We start from the raw sequence: 21,496 nt of genomic DNA on the forward strand, positions 1-21,496 counted from the left end.
AAGAAGGGATCTTGGCAAGACAGTTAATGGCCCCTTTTGGGGACCTGTTTCCCTTTTGCAATTGCTGATTTATGGGTGACGTGCACAGAAGGAGGGACTTCTCTGGGAAGGTGGAACCCTGGCACCAGCCTAAACGCTAACTGCCTGGCAGCGTGAGAAGAGCATCGGGGCAGCAGGACGCTGTGCTGGTGTGTCCCAGCCACTGTAGCTCTAACACCACTCCAAGCAGAGTCACTTCCCCTCTCCAGCCTCTATCCCCCGCCTGTAAAATCAAAGCCAGGGGCTTTGTGACCCCGTGTTGACAGCTTGGGCTAAGCCTCTCTTGTGTGAAGGTTGGCTCGCAGCGTCTGGCCCTGGTGTGGCCCAGTGCCCTGTCGGCTCAGCGCCCTCTCCCTCCTCCTCCCCTCAGGCTGCAGCACAAGCTGGCCCTCCTGCAGCAACAGTGCGCGGAGAAGCAGCAGCTCTTCCAGACCCTCCAGTCGGAGCTGCAGATCTACGAGGCGCTTCACAGCAGTTCCAAGAAGGGGCCGAAAGGTATGAGTTCTCCCTCCCACCCCCTGGCCGTGAGCTTCCTGCCCCTGCTTAGGATCCCAGTGGGGTCTTCTTCACCTTGGAGTGTACAGGTGCTGGAAAGCTACAGCCTGTCTCAGAAAAACTGCCAGCCAGGCCCGGGGCTCCCAGTCCTAACAGGGGAGCTCTCGTATGCAAAGCCCGGAGGTTGGTGACAACCCTGAGGTCAAGCCTAGACATCCTTAAAAAGAGGCCACCATCTAGGCCAGAAGCCAGTTCCTCAAGGTCCAGATATACACCGATATTGTTTAAGTGCACAGAACTGTCCAGATGGTGTCATCAATTGAAAAGGTCTGGACTAGTGTGAACAATACATCCCGACCACCGTGCAGCCCGTGCAGCAGGCTGCCTGTTCCCACTCTGACCCCTTCCCAGTGAGAAAAGAAAAAGATACAGGAATTGTTTTTATGGAAATACCACTAATGCGACCTACATTTCAAGGCTGGATTTTAAATTTTGAACTCTTAAAGAAGACTCTTATTATTTGTCACCTGCTAAAATAATAATTTTTAAAGGTCCTGAGCTTGATTAAAAACATCTGTGGCACCCAATAAATTTAATAAAAATAAATAAATAAATAATAGTGGTAGATATACAGGATGTGGAAGCCTGGGTCTGTAGCTGTCCATGGGCTCGCAGTTGAGGGCGTGAGGTGGAAACACATTTCCACAAGGATGCTGTAGGCCCAGGCTGAGAGAGGAGCCACCTCACCCCGAGACCTCCGTGGTGCGAGCGTGGTGTCCCTATGGTGAGACCATGTCTGAAATATTGTCAGGTTGCGGGTACCGTCTTGTAAAAGGGACACTGAGAAACTAAGGAACATCATGAAGACATGGGCCATGAGGCTGAGGGACTAGAATCTCAAACTGGTTGAAGAGACTAACAGTTGTTAGTCTTGGAAAGACCCTGAGAAGATGGGAACTGGCTTCGAACATCTGAAGAACTGTCAGGTGTGCTTGTGTTCTTCAGAGGGCTGAACAGAGGGCCGGGGTGAGGGGCGATGGGATTTGCATCTGCAGTTCACGCTTTCCTTGTCCCTGGAGCCTTCCGGTGGTGGGGAGGCCGGACTGTGGAGGAGTAAGCTCCCCTCCCAAGCCCCGTTTCGTAGAGAGGGATGCTCTGTCAAGGATGACGTAGAAGCAGCTCCTGCTTTGGACAGGAGTTGACTCCCCGAGTGTTCCAGCGCTGAGGTATTTTTGATGATATGTTCTAAAATTCCATAAACAATATGGTTTATTACATTAAGAATTTTCACTCTTCAGCCAAATCTGAATTTTCATAAAACTTGATCGAGTTTCCTAATTTTACTGAACTGGGACTTGAGAAGTACAGAGGGCCCAGGAGGCGGAGAGAAGAGCTGATGTACGAAGTCTGGGTGTGCTGGGCCGGGAGGCCTCCCTGCCTGGAGGAGAGCTTTGTACAGGGCGGGGGGTGGGAGGTAGGGGGGGCCGGGGGGGGGGGGAGAAGTCAGGTCAGCCGAAGGAGAGTTGTCAGCAGACAGAAGACCTACTGGGAGGCTGAAACTTTACATTCTGTGAAGCAGGCGATGGAAAATGAGTTCGATCGTTCCGAGCAAAATAGGTCCGTGGCGGAAACAAAATCTTAGGAGGGTGAGACTGGTGGGCCTGGCGGGAGCTGGAAGACCTCAGGAAACCTCCTGAAAGGGTGTAGTGATGTCCTGGGTGCTAAGTGATGAGAGACTAATCCAAGGTGCTATCAGGAAGAGAAAGGGGAATGGATAAATGAAAAGCATGTTTTAATAAGCAAAATGTTGTGAGAATTTGGGTGGAGGGAAAGAAAGAGAAGGAGGGGTTAGTGTCCCGAATCACCTCCCCTTTTGTGCCTTTATCCGTTTTTGTGGGTCTTTTAGGATTCATTTCAAAGCTACTTCCACTAAAGCCCCAGAACCCTTTGTCCTTAATGCTATAATCCAGCAAGAGCTCTGAATTGACACCTTTCTCATGTGCTCATTTGGTGACAAAACCTAACTGAACTGACAAAGCGCGTTCACAGTCTCCACTTATCCCACTTAGTGAGAATATTCACATAAGTCACTGCAGAAATATTGATGGGTCCGATAAGGTCTATGGCCCAGAGGCAGCTGGGTGCGCGGATTGTGTGTGGCACACACGGCACATGCATCCCATTGCCTTGCTAGCAACCAAAACAGATTTTGCCTTTGCAAATACACTTGGCCTCCAAGTTTTCAGCTAAGCAGTTGTGGGCTTATAGATGACTTCTCACATCTCTTCATTCCCAGTAGCTACACACAGACTGTGTAGTGAGTAGAGGTAAAAAACATGGAGAAGGTAAAGTTCAATCAGGTCTGATCCCTAGTCTGTGGTGCCTGGTTCCCATGGTTACAGGCTGCCGAAGGTCTGGCGCCTTCCTCCTTCTCTCCTTGATTCCTGAGTGTGGGGGCCATCAATCTCCCCTCCCCCAGCCCCTGCCCCTCTTTCGTTCTGTGCTAACTTCCTGTCTTGGAGGACCCTGCTCACTAGCCAGCAGGACTCAAGTCAATATGGAGTTGAAATGATAGGCTTGACTTCAGCTGCCAATCAAATGCCCTCTAGATGCATGGGGGTAATTTCAGAAAAGTCCAGACTTGGGCGTGTGCCAGGCTCCACACAGGACAAGTGGCATTCCCGTCACAGATGTGTTTGTTGCCTGGACTCTGCGATGGCAGTGAGTCCTGGAGAAAGGAATGTCACGGAGTGTCTGACAGATGCTGAGAAATACTTGGATCAGAGCTACCAACCCCTCCCTCTCTGCTTTCAGCTCACACCTGGGATGCCTGTCACCAGGTCCCTTTGAGCAGCGACCTGAGCCACCTGGTGGCAGAGATCCGGGCCCTGAGAGGGCAGCTGGAGCTGAGCATTCAGGTGAACAACAGCCTGCGGCTGCAGCTGGAGCAGCAGCTGGACCGCGGTGCCAGCAGAGCCAGCCCTGGCCCCGCCGGCAGCCACAGCTCGCCCGCCAGCACGGGCCCTGGAGACAAGCAGCCGCCCCTCCCAGGTAGGAAGGGAAGGGCATGGGGAGCCCACAGCCAGCTGCCTGGCCGCCAGGCGCCTGCGGTGGAAGGGACAGCTTGCCTCCTCCAGGCTCCTTAGTGAAGGTCGGGTGACATCAGAGATGCTCCAGTGTAGTCAGCGCCTGAGCGGGGCGGGCTTCAGGCTCAGCCCTGCCTCCGACCCTGAGGTGCCACCTCCCCATGTTCCCCTGGGGCCAGGTGTTTGAGCTCCTTGGGTATTGAAGCCTGCCTTTCCTCATTTTTTAGGATGCGGGTAACAATATCGAGTTCCTGTGGTTATTTGGAGTGTTAAATGAAATAATTTACAAGCACTTGGCACAGTAAGAATTGCTCAACGATTGACAGCTATGTGCCTTAACGACTCCTGTATTTGTAGAGTGTTCTAAAACTTACCACAAGTTTTCAAATAATTTCATCCGGCAGGGCAGGTTTTACGCTCTGTTTTTGCGGGAGAAAACATTGGCACGTTAACTGACCTGCTAAGGCTTATGGGGCTCAGATCCCACCCAGGACCGAACCAGAGGTTCCGATTTCCAGGCTGCGTTCCTCTCGGTGCTGCTGCCTTCCAGGCTCTCTAGCCTGGCTTCCCTTCCCCTGGCACCGGGGGACCTGTCACTGCCCCTCGTCCCTTCCCACCACAGAGGCCTGACAGGGAGCAAGCTCCAAGCCCCGCTGGCTGAGCAGGATGGTCTCTGTCTTCAGGATGCGTGCCACTTCCCCCACTGAAGGCTTGCTGCCTGGTCTCCCACCGGCCCCCCTGGCCCCCAAGGCTCCTGTCTCCTGTTCTGCCCACGCTGCTGCATTTTCCCAGCACTAACTCCTCATCGAAAGGGTGCCTAGAATGCTGGGTTTAGCCCTGGCTGGTTTGGCTCAGTGGATAGAGCATCGGCCTGTGGACTGAAGGGTCTTGGGTTTGATTCTGGTCAAGGGCACATATCCAGGTTGCGGTGTACATCCCCGGTAGGGAGCGTGCAGGAGGCAGCTGATCAATGATTCTCTCTCATCATTGATGTTCCTATCTCTCTCTCCCTCTTTCTTCTTTTCTGAAATCAATGAAAATATATTAAAAAAGAATTCTGGGTTTAGTCGCCCATACGTCCCTTTATTCTTTGATTCAGTATTTTTAACATATGTTACCTATATTTATGCATATTTATACTTTGTTACAAAGCACAGTTTTAGACACTACATGCAAAATCGTATTCAAAACGGGGGTTAGAAAAATGTGTACCTGATAACCTTTTAAATTAGACTTTGCTTCCTCCGCCCTTCGACTTCAGGAACACCTTGTTCCGCACCTCGTGGTTGGTGTGCTCTTGCCTGTGCTGCGGCCCGTGGGTGTGCAAGGGGCCGAGGGAGGAGGTGTGCCTGTGCGTGGGAGCAGCATGTCCCAGGGCCCCTGAGAACTGGCCTTGTCTTCACCCCCAGATGCAGTTGCCTCCCCTCCCGTTCGGGACGTCGGCATGAACCCAGCCCTGGTCTTCCCGGGCTCTTTCACGGCTCCCGGTCCGGACACCGCCCTCCTCAGTAGGACAAATGGTAACTATGGCAACCAGAGGGCACAGGGGCTGGTGATGGAAAGTTGTTACTGCAGGTAACCCTCGGGTTCCTGCACACACACTGTCTGAGTTTAGGGCGTGTTCTCTGCATGCCCCAAGGCCGTTGGCCACTCATTGGCCGCCTTTCCTGTCATTGCATTTTCTCCTGTGGGTCTCCTTTTGCTCCGCTGTTGCTTCATCGCACATAGTCGCTCCCTGAAAGTGCTCTCTGAATCCAGCCTCCTCTCCTGCTCTGTCTTCTCATCCCAGACGTTTTAATGTTTTAATTAAAAACATTTGTCCCAAATATTTCTTGTGCAATAAACACAAGATTTGCCTCCCACAATTCTATCATTGTGAGATGATGTAAGAAAGATGATAAAGCATAGAACCCAGACCATCTGGACTTCACGCCCGTGCTTTTCCACGACTGCCCTGGCCCTTGCAGCATTCGATGTGTGTTTCGGGTTGACGTGAGCAGTGGGGTTTGCTGTGCCTTTATTTTCCAGATCTGGGTTTTGATGGAGTGAAGAGCCCTCCCAAGCTGGAGGGCGATGCTGCTGACGGCTGCTTCGCCAATAAGCACGGCCGCCATGTGGTCGGCCACATCGACGACTACAGCGCCCTGAGCCAGCAGATCGGGGAGGGCAGGCTGCTGGCCAGCAAGATTGCGTCAGCCGTGAGATCCGCCTACGGCTGCCCTGGCCTCGAGGCTCGGGGCTCCAAGGTAGTCACATCTCAGTGCCTGGGTGCCCCTGTCCTGGACCCTTTTATTTCTGATTTTTATTTTAAATTGATTTTTAGAGAGAGAGGAAGGGGGGGAGAGAGAGAGTGAAACATCGGTGTGAGAGTGAAACATCAATCGGCTGCCTCCGGCATGCCCCCCACTGGGGACGGAGCCTGCAACCCCTGCAGGTGCCCCGACCTGGAAGGGAACCAGCACCAGGGACGACACCCAACCAAGTGAGCCACACTGGCCAGGGCCCTTTCTTCTGATTTTAGCTCCTTCTCCCGCTTACTCATGCATTCATTCATTGCTTCTTTTTCCCCTCACCACTTACCCCTCTGTGCCCTCTTCCACCTCCACCCTCTCCTCCCATCAACACGGGAGATTTATTTCCTCTTTTCAGGGGGACAAAGGAGCGTCAGAGTGTCTTTCTTGCACCTGCTCTTCCTCAAGTAACTTTAATTCTAATTTATCAGTATGCTCTCATGGTATAGTTTGCTCCCCTTAGGACTTTAGACTCCAGAGCTTGGAGCAGGACTAGAAGTAAAGAGAATGTGGGGGGAGCTGGGATCTGCTGAGTCCTTGCAGGTGGGAGGTCACCGCTGAGGCCGGGGCGCTGGGCTTCCAGGCTAGGCTTCCTCATGCAGGCAGGTCCGTGTCTGCCTCACTCACAAAGGAAGCTTAAAGCTTAAGATCCTGACAGCGTGCTTAGGGGAAGTGATCTCTCAGCCCCAGTGATGCCCGCGCTCCTCCCTCTCTCCCAGGTGCTGGGCAGCGAAGGCGTCAGTGAACTTCGCAGCAGCGCCAGTGCCCTGGGCCACGTGTTGGACGAGTCGGCCTCCCTCCTGACCATGTTCTGGCGGGCGGCCTTGCCCAACTCCCACAGCCCTGCGCTGCCTGGCAAAGCGGTAAGAGACCAGCACCCTTTCTGGTTCTGCCCCCAGTTACCACGCTGCGTCCCAAGCCCCGCAGATCCTGAAGATCAGGAGCCCAGGGGCGAGTCAGTTAGACGGGACCTGGGGGAGACCTCTGTCTGTGGGGGCTGCTGTCAGTGCCATTCTGACCACATCCCTTCTCCTCCCGCCCAACCCCCAGGATAGAAATCAAAGGGGAAAGAAAGGATGCAGAGAAGGGAGAGACAGGAGAAGCCTGGTAGTGTAAATGCTCTGTTTCTTTAACTTCCTGAAGTGGGGCTGAGAAGTTCAGGGACAAGTTCAAGCATCAATGCCCCCGCCCACCCACCACCCACAGAGTCAAGCAGGGTCCCAGGATGTCCTGTGAGAGGGCCGCCTGCTGGAACCCATAGAGCACTCAGTCTGCATCTCTGGGCCGGGCCGGGAGCATCAGCCACCCCATGCTCTCAGACCTCAGACCTGCTCCCTGGTAGGCGGCACCTGGACAGGCAAGTCAGAATCCCCTCCAGGGCTTCTAGCTCCAGATTCTAGCTGCCTGACACCTGGGGGACCCACCTATGCTAATTCCAAGGGGGAGGGTTTTGCCATCTTGCGGTTGGCACAAATATTTAAAAAGTGCAGACAGTCTCTGGCCAGCCCTGCCTCCCTAGGCACAATGTTCCTAATTACCAGGCTTCCGTGTGGTGCCAGTGATGTAGGACGTCAGCACTAAGGTTGAGCTCTTGGTCACAGCCGGGAGTTTTCGGGCTGTCCTGGAGTCAGGTCCTCTCAGCAGCAGGAGTGTAGGCCTGCAGGCTGCTCGGCCCCCAGGTGCTCAGTGTCCCACCTGCTGGGACTCCCAGGTGCTCAGTGTCCCACCTGCTGGGACTCCCAGGTGCTCAGTGTCCCACCTGCTGGGACTCCCAGGTGCTCAGTGCCCCACCTGCTGGCTCAGGGCCCCAGGTGCTCAGTGTCCCACCTGCTGGGACTCCCAGGTGCTCAGTGTCCCACCTGCTGGCTCAGGGCCCCAGGTGCTCAGTGCCCCACCTGCTGGCTCAGGGCCCCAGGTGCTCAGTGCCCCACCTACTGGCTCAGGGCCCCAGGTGCTCAGTGCCCCACCTACTGGCTCAGGACCCCAGGTGCTCAGTGCCCCACCTGCTGGGACTCCCAGGTGCTCAGTGCCCCACCTACTGGCTCAGGGCCCTAGGTGCTCAGTGCCCCACCTACTGGCTCAGGGCCCCAGGTGCTCAGTGCCCCACCTGCTGGCTCAGGGCCCCAGGTGCTCAGTGTCCCACCTGCTGGCTCAGGGCCCCAGGTGCTCAGTGTCCCACCTGCTGGCTCAGGGCCCCAGGTGCTCAGTGTCCCACCTGCTGGCTCAGGGCCCCAGGTGCTCAGTGTCTCACCTGCTGGCTCAGGGCCCCAGGTGCTCAGTGTCCCACCTGCTGGTTCAGGGCCCCAGGTGCTCAGTGTCCCACCTGCTGGCTCAGGGCCCCAGGTGCTCAGTGTCCCACCTGCTGGCTCATCCTGAGCTGTCAGCACTGCAGGGTTTTGAGACTTCCATGGAATCCACTCCAGAAATCATTGGGAAGATCAAGGAATCCTGCTTTGGATTGTAAGAGCCACGAGATGGGTGTGTAGGCCTCTGACCATTGACAGCCAGCTGTTCCTCTTCCCCAGGGAGAGTCCGCGACACAGGAGCTTCTGGAGCTGAGAACCAAGCTCTCCAGGCAGGAGAGCCTCCTCCAGAGCACAGCCGAGCGCCTGAGGACCGCCAGCCGGCAGAAGGAGAGCCTGGAGCAGTTCATCTGCAGCCAGCGTGGGTGCCTGAGCCAGGAGGGGAATGGGCGGGGGGCGGGGGGGGGGGGCGGGGGACTTCGCACTGAGCTGCGGATGGGCAGGGGAGGGGAGACTGATGTGATGGCCCCGCCTACTGTGCCAGGAGTCAGCATGAATGCAGCGCGATGTGGGGCCTGGGGGCAGCAGGAGGCCCAGGCTGAGGTGGCCTGGAAGACACACTGGGGAACACACCCAGGGCCAGTGTGGGCCCCGCTTGCTGGTAATCTCCGCCTTGTTGGGCTCTTCTGTGTTTCAGTGACCAGGACGCACGATGTCTTGAAGAAAGCAAGGACTAATCTGGAGGTAAGGAAACCACCACACACCCACCCGCACCTGCTGCCAGAGTCTGCGGGTGACCCCCCGCCTGCTCCGGCCACCGGGCTCCTGGTCCGCGGAGGAGCGCAGGCGGCCAGCAGGAGGTCAGCAGGCATCCTCTAGTCCCCCCTCCGCCCTCCACTGGGGGCTCCATCTTCTCTCTTTACTCCACTTCCCCCTCCTTTTCTGCCACGTCAGGGCCCCCGAGAAATGCAGCTCAGTTGATTCTGGAGTCAGAGGCCACGTGGGAGTCGGCTCTGCCTCAGCCCCAGGAAAGGGCTCCTGAGGCCGGTGGAGTGCGCTGGGCTTTTCTGTGCTACTTTATGAAAATATAAAAGCAAGTGCCCCCTAATATGTTGAATTCACTGTACACGATTGGGCCGAAAACAGCAATTTGATTTTTTCTGTATCCTTTTCTTTTAAGCAACATCACACAAAAGAGCCGTTGGGTCTTACTGACCTAAGAGAACTTGATAAATAAAGGTTAACCGTAGAGGGAAAGATGTGCCGCACACGGCAGACATTCTCTACAGCTGCTGAAAGCACTAACACTTCCTAGCAATGCTTTCAGAAAAACTTGAGATGTTAGAAATGGCTTCACAGTCAGAGACCGAGTCTTCTGACCTGGGCTTTACCTGCTTCGCATGGCAGCCGAGCACATTTCCGAATGGCAGCCGGGGAGAAGGTGGGCTTCCCCAGTGAGAACATGGGTTAAACGCTGCCCCCGCCCCTCTTTTTTTTTTCTTTTTCTAATTCCCTCTTGTTTTTCTCTTGATGATTCCTTTCCTTCCTGAGCCTTTTTAGAAGAACACTTCCAGGATTGCCTCTGTAAAGCCTTATTCCTGCCCCAGGAAAGGTAACCCACCGGCTCAGCTCCCGCTGGCTCCCCAGCTTGGAAGTTCCTCTCTACCCCTGCGAGGCCGTGGCAAGGGGCCTGGGCCGGGTTCTAACCCCAGGCTTGTCACTAACCGGTCGTGTGGCTTTGGCTGCCCTCCAGCTGTAAGAGGTGGCACCAGACCTAAATGATCTCTGATGTGGCCCCTTTTTCTCCTCAAGTAGGAGGGGCTCTCGCAGTGTCCTCTCCTTCCTACAGCGCCGCCGTGTCTGTGTGTGCATGTGTCATACTGAGCATTCTCTCCCTGGGAGAGCGCAGAGCCATCATGTTGCTGCAAAGTGAATTGGAGAGTGAGCTGGCCCCTCAGGGGGGTGGTCGGATCCGGCCACTGGGTGCAGGGTGGCTTGGAGCTGGGATATCCCGCGCGAGGAGGCAGGACCTTCCCACTAACCTGGTGGCACCCCTTGCTCCCAGGCCACAGGGCAGCCCCTCGGCTCCTCCTCTTAACAGGCCCTCGCTGTGCTGGCTGCTGCCACCACTCAGCTCCCTGCAGCCTCAGTGCCCCCGGAGGGCCGGACAACAGTCCTCACGCGGTTGTGGTTTTGTCTGCAGGTGAAATCCCTAAGGGCTCTGCCGCGCGCTCCAGCCTTGTGACCCTTGCCTTCCAGGAGCCATGCAAGAAGCGAAGCCACCAGAGGTCCTTAAAGCAGCAGGAAGGATGGGCCTGCCCCCCTTTCGTGCAGCTGCCTCTCTGCTGAGGAATCCCAGCCCTGCTCCTCCTCTCCTGCGGGGGTCAAGAAGGAGTCAGATGTGGCCAGTGGGGCGGGCGGAAGGCGGGGGCCTCCCCTGCACTTACAGACACCAGCCCAGCCCCCTGCCCAGCACGAAGCAAAACATGCTGATCACTAAGCAAAACCCGCGTAGCTTGTAGAGGACCTGGGGCGCTGCTTGTGAAAGCCCCGGGGGCACGGGGCCCGCAGCCGCACATCTGCCCCAGCAGCTAACCTCAGTCAACTCAGGGGCACCAGGACCCTGCTTCCCACGATGGGCATGTGGTCCCGACACTGGAGCTGCTCGGCAGACCCAGAAGCACAGGCGGAGCAGCGGTGCCCTGCTGGGCAGTGGGCTCAGCCGCACTCAGAGCCGCCTGCCAGCTCAGCTGGTCCCAGGCCGCCCGCACAGCAGCGGTGCATCCTTTCAATCCTCACGGTGGAAGGGGCGACTCCCGGATACCACCTCACGCTTAGCCAGCACCCTCCTTTATTCTCCCGTGATCTCCAAAGTGTGCCGGCCTCACGCCGGATATGCTGTCCCGCTATCACCGTATTTCCCTCCGGGGACTGGGGACACATGGCCAGGCCAAGCCATTGAGAGTCTGCGTATAGCAAACCAGTGACCTTCGTAGGTGGCACCTGAGAGACGGTTGTGCTAAAGCCTGCCCATCCTGTCTCCGCGGTGCTTCAGAACGTGTGTATGTGTGTATAGCTGTATGATATGTATTTATATATGTTGCTATAGCGATCGATTGAAGGCTGACATGACTGGTGGACAGGATCTGTGGGAGGAAATGAAACCTTTTTTTCGGGGGGCTATTAGAGCAAAACGTGCATAAAGAAATAAAAGGTTTTCTTCGCCCGCTTTGTCTCCAGTGTCTGCCTCCGTCTCTAGGCTGCATGTGTAAGAGCAGGAAGTACAAACAGTTCCTGACACATGTGATAGATTATTAATAGATATTGATTGAATACATGAATGGAGCAAGAGGGATATAGGGAAGTATGGTCTTTATGGCCACACAGACCTGGGCTTGCATCCTGTTTCTGTTACTTAAGAGCCTTGTAGTTCGGCAGGTTATTTTCTCGTTGGGCCTAAGTTTTCTCATCTGTAAAATGGGGAGGTTGTGGAATGAGTGAATGAGGCTGTACGGAAAGCACTTGGCACAATACCTCACGTACACTGGGCAGTGAATGGCTACTTGATCTTATGATCAACGTATTGATCAACAAGGCTACAAAAGCGAATCAGACGTAAATTCTGGCCTTGTTGAGCTTGCAGACGGGGAGGGCAAGAAAAACCTGCACAACTCACCATAATACAAGGTAGGACACATGTGCTGTGGTGTTTGGAGGAGGGGAATGAAGTTAGGGATGACAGGAAGCAGGATTTAAAAATGAATTATATTCATAAGAACAAAGGAAACCCAAAACTAGCGGAAGGAAGGAAATAAGAAAGATCACACCCTTCAGATGCCTATCTCCGCCCCCCCCCCGCCCCCACAATAATCAAACTACTTGTGTTGGCGATAGTATGGAGAAATTGTACCCGTGTGCACTGCTAATGGGAATGCAAAGTGGTGCAGCCGTGGAAAACAGCATGGAGTTTCTTCAGAAAATTGATAATAGAACAACTACATCATCCTGCAGATCTGCTGAAAGAAGATATATTTGCACACGCACGTCCATAGCATAATTGCTCTCAATGGCTAAAATGTGGAAGCAACCGAGTGTCTACAGATGGATGAATGGATAAACAAAATGTGATACATGTAGACAATGAAATATCATTCAGCCATTTATTTATTCATTTTTAAAATATATTTTTGTTGATTTGAGGGAGAGGGAGAGGGATAGATAGAAACATTGATAAGAGAGAAGCATCTATTGGCTGCCTCCTGCATGCCCCCTGCAACCTGGGCATGTGCCCTGACCAGGAATCGAACCGTGACTTCTGGTTCATGGGTCGACGTTCAACCACTGGGCCACACCGGCCGGGCTCATTCAGCCTTTTAAAAAAGGAATACATTTCTGATACATGCTACTACATGGAGGAACCTTGAAGACATGCTTAAGACATGTGAAGGAAGCCAATCACAAAAGGACAAAAGTAAGGGCAGAAGGGGATGGTGGATAATGAAAACATGAAGTCGGTGGATTTGTGGTTGACGTGTTGGAAAGTCAGGAGTAGGCATCCTACAGCAGTGATGGCGAACCTATGACACACGTGTCAGAGGTGACACGCGAACTCAATTTTTGGTTGATTTTTCTTTGTTAAATGGCATTTAAATATATCAAATAAATATCAAAAATATCTTTTGCTGTGGTTGCAAATATCAAAAAATTTCTATCTGTGACACGGCTCCAGAGTTAAGTTAGGGTTTTTAAAATGCTGACACGCGAGCTCAAAAGGTTCGCCATCACTGTCCTAGAGTAAGCGTTCTGGGAAGATGAAAAGAACGAATGGGAGAGTGAGGTGTCAAGCGTCACATCTTGGGGGTAGTGTGCTGCTTGTCCTATGGCAAGGTCCAAGGCGTGATGGTGAGAGTGGGCCTTAGTGTGTGGTGAGGAAAGAGTTCCGAGTGAGGAGGGGCAGGGTTTGAGCGGTCCCTGCTCGGGGGTTTCCACGTGGAAGCTGAAGGCACAGAGCAGGGGTGAGGGAGAGACGGAACAAGGCGCTCAATGTCTTGGTGGTGGCCGGTCCGAGGGTGAGTACAGGTGATACAGCGATGGCAACTGCTCCCGAGGCGCGGGGGCTCCTGCAGGGGGAAGGAGAGAGGGTTTGGATACATTGGTGGGGGCGAGGGGGCGAGGGGGCGAGGAGGCGAGGGGGCGAGGGGGCGAGGGGGCGAGGAGGCGAGCTCCCCCACCTGCAGGCTGTTGTTCCCTAGTTGGTGAGTGGGGAGGAAACACCTGGTTCCGATGGAGGGGAGGCTGGGAAGGTGGGCGTCCCCAAAGGCCCAGAGGACGCGGGGGTGATACAATAGTACGGGGATGAGCTACAAAACTTGTCAATCGTTTGGGAAATCCAACTATTGGAAGTACACAGGCTCCTGCATAGAGAGGCACAGAAATGCTGTTAAACGAGGGATGGCTGCGCCAACTCCCCCAGGACCCGGCTCCAGGCTTCCTTAACTCAGGGCCCTCACCCTCCAGAGCTGTGGTTGGGCCTGGGCTGCCTCCCACAGAACAAGGCACCGCCATGTTTCTCAGCCCCAGCGAGGCAGCGCCCTTAGAAGGAGGTGCTTTGTGCCCACCCTCTCTCCTTTCCGCGCCCCACAGGGCGGGCGGGTGATGGGAGACAGTTTGACTGTGTGGGTGGGTGAGTTCCCTGGGGACATCAGAGCCACCAGGCAGGAGGCATCCGAGCTGTGTGGCCGGAGGGGCGCCTGGAGCAGACCCGCCCTCACGTCTGGGAAGTGATGGGAAAGAGGTAAGTGCTCCCTCGTTTGGGTCCTAAATGCTATACAGGGGGTGGGGGAGGGGAGGTCCAAGTTCTGGGTCTGAATTTATGCCAGTTGCATGCTCGTTTATTTGTGCCACCTTCATGGGGTCACGTACGCCGCCATTTAGAAACCTACAGTCTCCCCCCGGCCTCAATCAAGATTCATTGGGAAAATGTGGGAAAGGCTGCATAATTAGGTGCAGGTTTGCCATGACTTCTTGACCACCTGAGGGCTTAGCCAGCGAAGGTTAGTGGTGAGCCCACCGACACTGGAATGAAAAAAAAGAGACTGAAAAGGACCACGTCTCTGTCTTGGTTTTGAGTCCCGTGTGGGGTGCCGTCTGTGCCAGGGGCCCTTCTGCTCTGTTTGGGAGAACGGCTCTTAGCATTTCCTTGTTTCGGGGTGAATTCCGCTGTTCCCCAAGCAACAAGGAGACACCGCAATATAATTCCAGGCTTGAATGAAGCGCACATCAGGTGCAGCTCCCAAAATAAACACGTTGCCATTGAAATGTGGCGCAGGCATCTACACCGAGCATGTCAGACTCGCGGCTGGTGGGCCGCATGCCTCGTTTATTTGGTCCGTGTTAGCCTTTGAGTTTGAAATGCTAGAATAGGTCTACACCAAAGCCTTACATTTCATTTATTTAGTAAAAAACATGTTTTTATTGATTTCAGACAGGAAGGAAGAGGGAGAGAACCATTGATCGGCTGCCTCCGCACGTCCCTCACTGGGGATCAAGCCCCCTACTTGGGATGGCCTCCTGGTTCATAGGTCAGCGCTCAACCACTGAGCCACAGCAGCCAGGCCAAAGCCTTCCATTTTTAAAAAGGTTACCTTCACTGTTCCGAAATGGGGCCCGTGGGGATTGGGATTGACTAACTCCTGCCAGGGCAAACCCGTTTGGCTGCTTCTGTAATGGGCACTTTAAGGGGTGGCACCAGCCAACACCCCCCCCCCCCGCCCCCATGCAGCCTGCAGGTGAACACAGCCGGGCAGGTTCAACTAGGGTTCACTTAGGTCAGAGACAGAGGGCTAGTCCCTCCTTGGATAACAAATAACACAGCTGTAAGTGCCTGGAACCGCAGGCGAGAAACAAAGGCCACACAGACCCTCATCGGATCCGCCTCCTAGCTGGCCCGGGACAGTGATGCACTTGTAAGGTGGGAAGTGGCGAGTGGGACAGGAGGGAGCAGGAGACTCCACCAGAAGCCAGGTCCAGAGGGTGCATTAACTTGGGGTTGGGGAGAAGGGAGGTAGGAAGGCTTTGTTTTGTAGCCTACATGTGCTCAACTCTTGGTCACAAGTGGCTGCTTGGTTCTGGTCCGCTGCTCCCAGACCTGTCCCGGGTCCTCCAGCCTTGCACCCAGGAACCCCATAAAATGAACTTTGGGGAAATGCTCTTAGTTTTTGCTGAGTAGGAGGTTGGCTGTGGGTTTGTCATGTATGGCCTTATTTTTGTATTTCAAATTTTTATTGTTGAAAGTATTACATATGGCCCCCTCATCCCCATTGACCTTCTCTAGCCCGCCCCCTATGGCCTTTATTATGTTGAGTTATGACCCCTCTAGTCCCATAGTGGGTGCTGGATTTTGTCGGATGTTTCTTCTGCATCTATTGATATGATCATGTGATTTTTATCCTTTGTTTATGCGAATTATCACATTTGTTGATTTGCGAATATTGTACTAGCCTTGCATCCCTGGAATAAATCTCACTTGGTCATGGTGTATGATCTTTTTGATGTGTTGCTGGGTGCGATTTGCTAGTATTTCGTTGAGGATTTTAGCACCCATGTTCATCAGGGATATTGACCTATGAGTTCCTTTGTGTTGTCTTTATCTGGTTTTGGAATTAGGAGAATGCTGGCCTTGTTAAAAGAGCTTGGAAGTCTTCCCTCCTCTTGGAGTTTTGGAATAGTTTGAAGAGGAGGTGTTAGTTCTTCTTTGAATGTTTGGTAAAACTCACCTATGAAGCTGTCTGGTCCAGGACTTTGTTTGCTGGGTGTTTTTTGATCACTGCTTCAATGTCATTGGTTGTTGCTGGCCTCTCAGGTTTTTTTGATTCTTTCTGATTGAGTTTTGAAAGATTTTATGTTTCTAGGAATTGGTCTTTTGGCCAAGTTGTCCAATTTGTTGGCATATAGTTGTTCATAGTATTTACTTACAATTCTTTGTATTTCTGTGGTGTCAGTGGTTACTTCACCACTTTTGTTTCTGTTTTATTTATTTGGGTCCTCACTCATTGTTTCTTGATGAGTCTGGCTAAAGCAGGGGTCCTCAAACTACGGCCCGCGGGCCACATGCAAATACAAATATTGTATTTGTTCCCGTTTTGTTTTTTTACTTCAAAATAAGATATGTGCAGTGTGCATAGGAATTTGTTCATAGTTTTTTTTTTTTAAACTATAGTCCGGTCCTCCAAGGGTCTGAGGGACAGTGAACTGGCCCCCTGTTTAAAAAGTTTGAGGACCCCTGGGCTAAAGGTTCATCAATCTTGTTTATTTTTTCAAAAGAACCAGCTCTTGGTTTCTTTGATCTTTGCGTTTTTGTGTGTGTGTTTTTTTTACACAGAGGAAGAGAGAGGGATAGAGAGTTAGAAACATCGATGCAAGAGAAACATCGATCAGCTGCCTCCTGCACACCCCCTACTGGGGATGTGCCGGCAACCAAGGTACATGCCCTTGACCGGAATCAAACCTGGGACCCTTGAGTCCGCAGGCCAACGCTCTATCCACTGAGCAAAACCGGCTAGGGCTGGTATTTTTTTTTTTTTAAGTCTCTATGTCATTTCTTTTTTTTATGATGATGAAAAACATATACAATTTTCCATCTTTTTCCCCCACATTATAGTTCACATTCAATATTATTCTGTATTAGTTTCAGGTACACAACATAGTGGTTAGACAATTATATACTTTACCGAGTGGCCCCCTAATATTTCAAGTATCCCCCCCCCCCCCGGCCCATACATAGCTATTACACTATTATTTTTTTCCTCCATTGACCTCTCTCCGGCCACTCCCACCCCCCCCAGCAAATGCCCTCACCCCCTAGTGACCGTGTCCATTGGTAATGCTCATGTGCATGCATACAAGTCCTTTGGTTGATCTCTTACCCCCCTCCCTGCCTTCCCTCTGAGGTTTGACAGATCAATGCTTCTCTGTCTCTGGATCTATTTTTGTTCATCAGTTTATGTTGTTCGCTATATATCACAAATGAGTGAGATCATGTGGTATTTATCTTTCTCCTATTGGCTTATTTGCTTAGCATAATGCTCTCGACTCATCCATGCTGTTGCAAATGGTAAGAATTCCTTCTTTTTTACAGCAGCATAGTATTCCATTATATAGATGTACCACAGATTTTTAATCCATTCGTCTGCTGATGGGCACTTAGGCTGTTCCCAAATCTTAGCTATGGTGAATTGTGCTGCTATGAACATAGGGATGCATATATCCTTTCTGATTGGTGTTTCTGGTTTCTTGGAATATATTCCTAGAAGTGGGATCACTGGGTCAAATGGGAGTTTCACTTTTAGTTTTTTGAGGAAACTCCATACTGTTCACCACAGAGTTCCCTTTTCTCCACATCCTCGCCAGCACTTGTTGTTTGTTGATTTGTTGATGATAGCCATTCTGACAGGTGTGATGGTACCTCATTGTCATTTTGATTTGCATGTCTCAGATGATTAGTGACTTTGAGCATGTTTTCATATGTCTCTCAGCCTTCTGTATGTCCTCTTTCAGAAAGTGTCTATTTAGGTCCTTTGCCCATTTTTTTTTTATTAGATTGTTTATCTTCCTTTTGTTAAGTTGTATGTGTTCCCTGTAAATTTTGGAGATTAAACCCTTAGCGGAGATAACATTGGCAAATATGTTCTCCCATGAAGTGGGCTTTCTTGTTTTGTTGATGATTTCTTCTGCTGTGCAGAAGCTTTTTATTTTAATGTAAACTCAGTTGTTTATTTTCTCCTTAGTTTCTATTGCTCTAGGAGCTGTATTGGTAAATATATTGCTATGACAAATGTCTGATACTTTGCTGCCTGTGGATTCCTCTAATATTTTTATGGTTTCCCGTCTTACGTTTTTTATACATTTTGAATTTATTTTTGTGTATGGTGTAAGTTGGTGATCTAGTTTCATTTTTTTTTTTTTTGCATGTATCTGTCCAATTTTCCCAACACCATTTATTGAAGAGACTGCCTAGAGCAGCCGTGGGCAAACTACGGCCCGCGGGCCGGATCCTGCCCGTTTGAAATGAATAAAACTACTGAAAAAAAAAGACCGTACCCTTTTATGTAATGATGTTTACTTTGAATTTATATTAGTTCACACAAACACTCCATCCATGCTTTTGTTCCGGCCCTCCAGTCCAGTTTAAGAACCCATTGTGGCCCTCGAGTCAAAACGTTTGCCCACCCCTGGTCTAGAGACTGTCAAATATTAATTGAGCATACTGGCTTGGGTCAATTTCTGGGTTCTCTGTTCTGTTCCATTGGTCTATATGTCTGTTCTTGTGCCAGTACCAGGCAGTTTTGAGAACCGTGGTTTTGTAGTATATATAGCTTGATATCTGGTATTGAGATCTCTCCAACTTTGTTGTTCTTTCTCAGGATTGCTGCAGCTATTCGGGGTCTTTTTTTATTCCATGTGAATTTTTGGAGTTTGTTCTAGGTCTGTGAAATATTCTGTTGGTATTTTAATGGCGATTGCATTGAATCTATAGATTGCTTTGGGTAGTATGGACATTTTAATGATGTTGATTCTTCCAACCCATGAACACAGTATATTCTTCCATTTGTTTATGTCCGCCTCTCTTTTTTCAGTGTCCTGTAGTTTTCTGAGTACAGGTCTTTTACCTCCTTATTTTATTCCTAGGCATCTTAATTTTGTTTGTTGCAATGGTAAATGGGATTGCTTTTTTAACTTCTCTTTCTGTAAGTTCATTATTGGTGTATAAAAAAGCCAGATTTCTGGGTGTTAATTTTGTATCCTGCTACATTGCTAAATTCATTTGTTAAGTCTAGTAGTTTTTTGATGGAGTCTTTAGGGTTTTCTATGTACAATATCATGTCATCTGCAAATAATGTGTCATTTATTTCTGCTCTAATTTCCTTCCTCCTTCTTACTCGTGGCTTGTTCTCTTGCTGGTTCTTTTAGTTGTAGGGTTAGATTGTTTATTTGAGACTTTTCTTGTTTCTTGAGGTAGACCTGTCATGTGATGAACATCCCTTTCAGAAATCCTTTCATGGAGTCTCAGATTTTGGGTTGTGTGTTCTTTGCTAGAATACAACTGATCAAGTATAAATGACTGGCATGTCCAGAAAATTTGCTGAATTGTAAAAACAACCTTGTGGTTGCTTTATCTCCTTCATGTGAAGATGTTTCCATGAAAAGTACAGGGTACCCATCACTAGTGAGAAAACAAGGCTGCTTCCCACCACTCTGACTTCTAGAGGCTAATCCAGGGGAGGGGCTCAGCCCAGGGAACTGAAATCTACACCCGAGTCATCTAACCACAGCCCCCAGGACATGTAACGTGCAGAGGACACCCTACAGATGCGACAAAGACCAGCTTTGTCAGCACGGACATCTGTGGCCCTTCCAGACTAGCCTTCAGTGTCCCGTCACGCATACGCATGTTCAGTGTCCTCCTTTCATTATGTAAATCACAGCAGTCTGTCTTCCTAGCACAGTGGTTCTCAACCTTGGCTGCACATTAGAATCACCTGGGAATCTTTTTAAAATCCTCATTTCTGGGCCTCATACTCCAGAAATTCTGTTTGTTACTAATGTTGTGGCCCCACCCCATAACAAAGAAACAGAATTTCCAGAGGATGAGGCCCAGAAATCAGGATTTTAAAAAGATTCCCAGGTGATTCTAATGTGCAGCCAAGGTTGAGAACCACTGCCCTAGCAGCTGAGGTGGAGAGCACTATAGGTCAGACCACAGCTGTCAATAATCACTAAAAAGCATAAAGCACTTTACAAATATAAAAGTGCTAGTTTGGCATTTGTAGAACCACCAGGAAACATTCACTGCTTGTGCTACTTGGCAGTTTTGCATTTACACCTCTCCCTGCTGGTGCCCTCCTTGTATAAAGCCTGGGGCTTTCTACTGTGCCTTCGTGTAAAAAAAAAAGTTTCTACTCAGACCGGAACCCAGGTCGATAGGAGTGAAGGTGGGGGTTCCATGAGCTCCCCCATCACCATGGGGAAGGGGGATACACAGATACAAAGCAAAGGCAAATGAGACAAAGGAGCCTTGCCCCCCAAGATGTGAATTTTGCAAAGCTCTTGAGCGGGCTGACTTTTGTAGCGGGTCACGGGGCCACTGTGATGGTCTGAGGTTCACTTGAAATAAGCACCCAGCTGACCCGGGAAAGGGAAAGGCGCCCAGAGCTGGGACGGTTCCATGTCCCTGCAGGTAGGTCACGAGTGAGACCTGAAAGAAACACGGAGCCAGGCGCACACCTGGCCCTGGGGGCAGGGCCTGCTCACCACAGACCACCTTGGCCCAGCAGGAAACCCGGACGTTTCAAAGGAAACAGCAAAGAACCAGATTCCCTAGATCTGAAAACCAGTTGTGAGTGCATGTCTGAGTTTCACCTTTGAAATGAGGGTGTGCAGCTTTTCTGCCCAGCTTCCCCTGGATGCCCCAAACAGCAGCGAACTGTGGCTCAGAGACAGGAGAGCGCCGGTATATCCTCCTGCAGGATGGCAGGGTTCCTCTGCTTTTCCTGGGACTCGAGCTGATGGGGGGCGGGGGGCAGGGCAAACCGCGGCTCAACACTGATGGGACCAGGATAATTATTCACACCCACCTTTTCTTTTACCCCATGACCCTCACTCCAACTACAACCTCTCCTGATTCCCACAGAACATCGCAGCCCAACCTACTCTATGTCTGCCACCCTGTTTCCCCCCCACCCCGAACCCCATTTCCTCAGGGTTCTCCAAGTGCCCGCTTAGCTCCTAGAGTGTTGGAGGGAGTCAGCACGCTCATTCTAGATGGGTTTGCATTTTTAATTTTATATAAATGGAACTGCATTCTTTCGTGTCTACATTCCCTCACGTAGCATTTATTTTTTTCAACCCTCACCTGAGGGTATTTTTACACTGATTTTTAGGGAGAGTGGGAGACAGGAGGGGGAGAGAGACACATCCATTGGTTGCCTCCTGCACACACCCGGACAGGGGCCAGGAACCTGCAACCTAGGTACATGCCCTTGACCAGGAATCAAGATTCACAGGCCGACACTCTTAACCACCCAGCAACCGGCCAGGGCGGTTTTGATGTCCTCACTGACAAAGCTGGTCTTTGTCACATAAGTATAGTGTCCTCGGTATGTTACCTTTCTACTAGGGGCTGTAGTTAGATGACTCTTCGATAGCATGATTTTAAAATCCATCCATCTTACTACATGCATATTAATACATGCCTTCTTATTGCGGAGTAGTATTCCTTTGTATGGGTGTGTTGTGCCTGTATATACACTGAGTGGCCAGATTACTACAACCGCCCCATCATTGG

The 21,496-nt window shown here is 51.3% G+C and overlaps 1 protein-coding gene across 29 annotated transcripts in view; it reads left to right on the forward strand.

The window, feature by feature from the left end:
- The window catches only part of LOC132220444 (myomegalin-like), a 154,572-nt gene extending 143,191 nt beyond the window's left edge, over window positions 1-11,381 (forward strand). For 8 of the 29 annotated variants that reach the window (XM_059673531.1, XM_059673524.1, XM_059673532.1 and 5 more), the window contains 9 exons: window positions 410-534; window positions 3,349-3,585; window positions 5,030-5,140; window positions 5,649-5,866; window positions 6,631-6,774; window positions 8,437-8,575; window positions 8,852-8,898; window positions 9,715-9,766; window positions 10,414-11,381. In XM_059673531.1, coding sequence (XP_059529514.1) covers window positions 410-534; window positions 3,349-3,585; window positions 5,030-5,140; window positions 5,649-5,866; window positions 6,631-6,774; window positions 8,437-8,575; window positions 8,852-8,898; window positions 9,715-9,766; window positions 10,414-10,676 — 1,336 coding nt within the window. In that variant the 3' untranslated portion in view covers window positions 10,677-11,381. Of the gene's footprint in view, window positions 1-409; window positions 535-3,348; window positions 3,586-5,029; window positions 5,141-5,648; window positions 5,867-6,630; window positions 6,775-8,436; window positions 8,580-8,851; window positions 8,899-9,108; window positions 9,306-9,705; window positions 9,767-10,357 lie in introns of those variants that run through there. The other 21 variants (XM_059673546.1, XM_059673548.1, XM_059673547.1 and 18 more) reach the window with 9 other exon arrangements.
- The last annotated feature ends 10,115 nt before the right edge of the window (window positions 11,382-21,496 follow it).

The sequence above is a fragment of the Myotis daubentonii genome, chromosome 18 (assembly GCF_963259705.1).
Source record: "Myotis daubentonii chromosome 18, mMyoDau2.1, whole genome shotgun sequence".
Lineage (NCBI taxonomy): Eukaryota > Metazoa > Chordata > Mammalia > Chiroptera > Vespertilionidae > Myotis > Myotis daubentonii.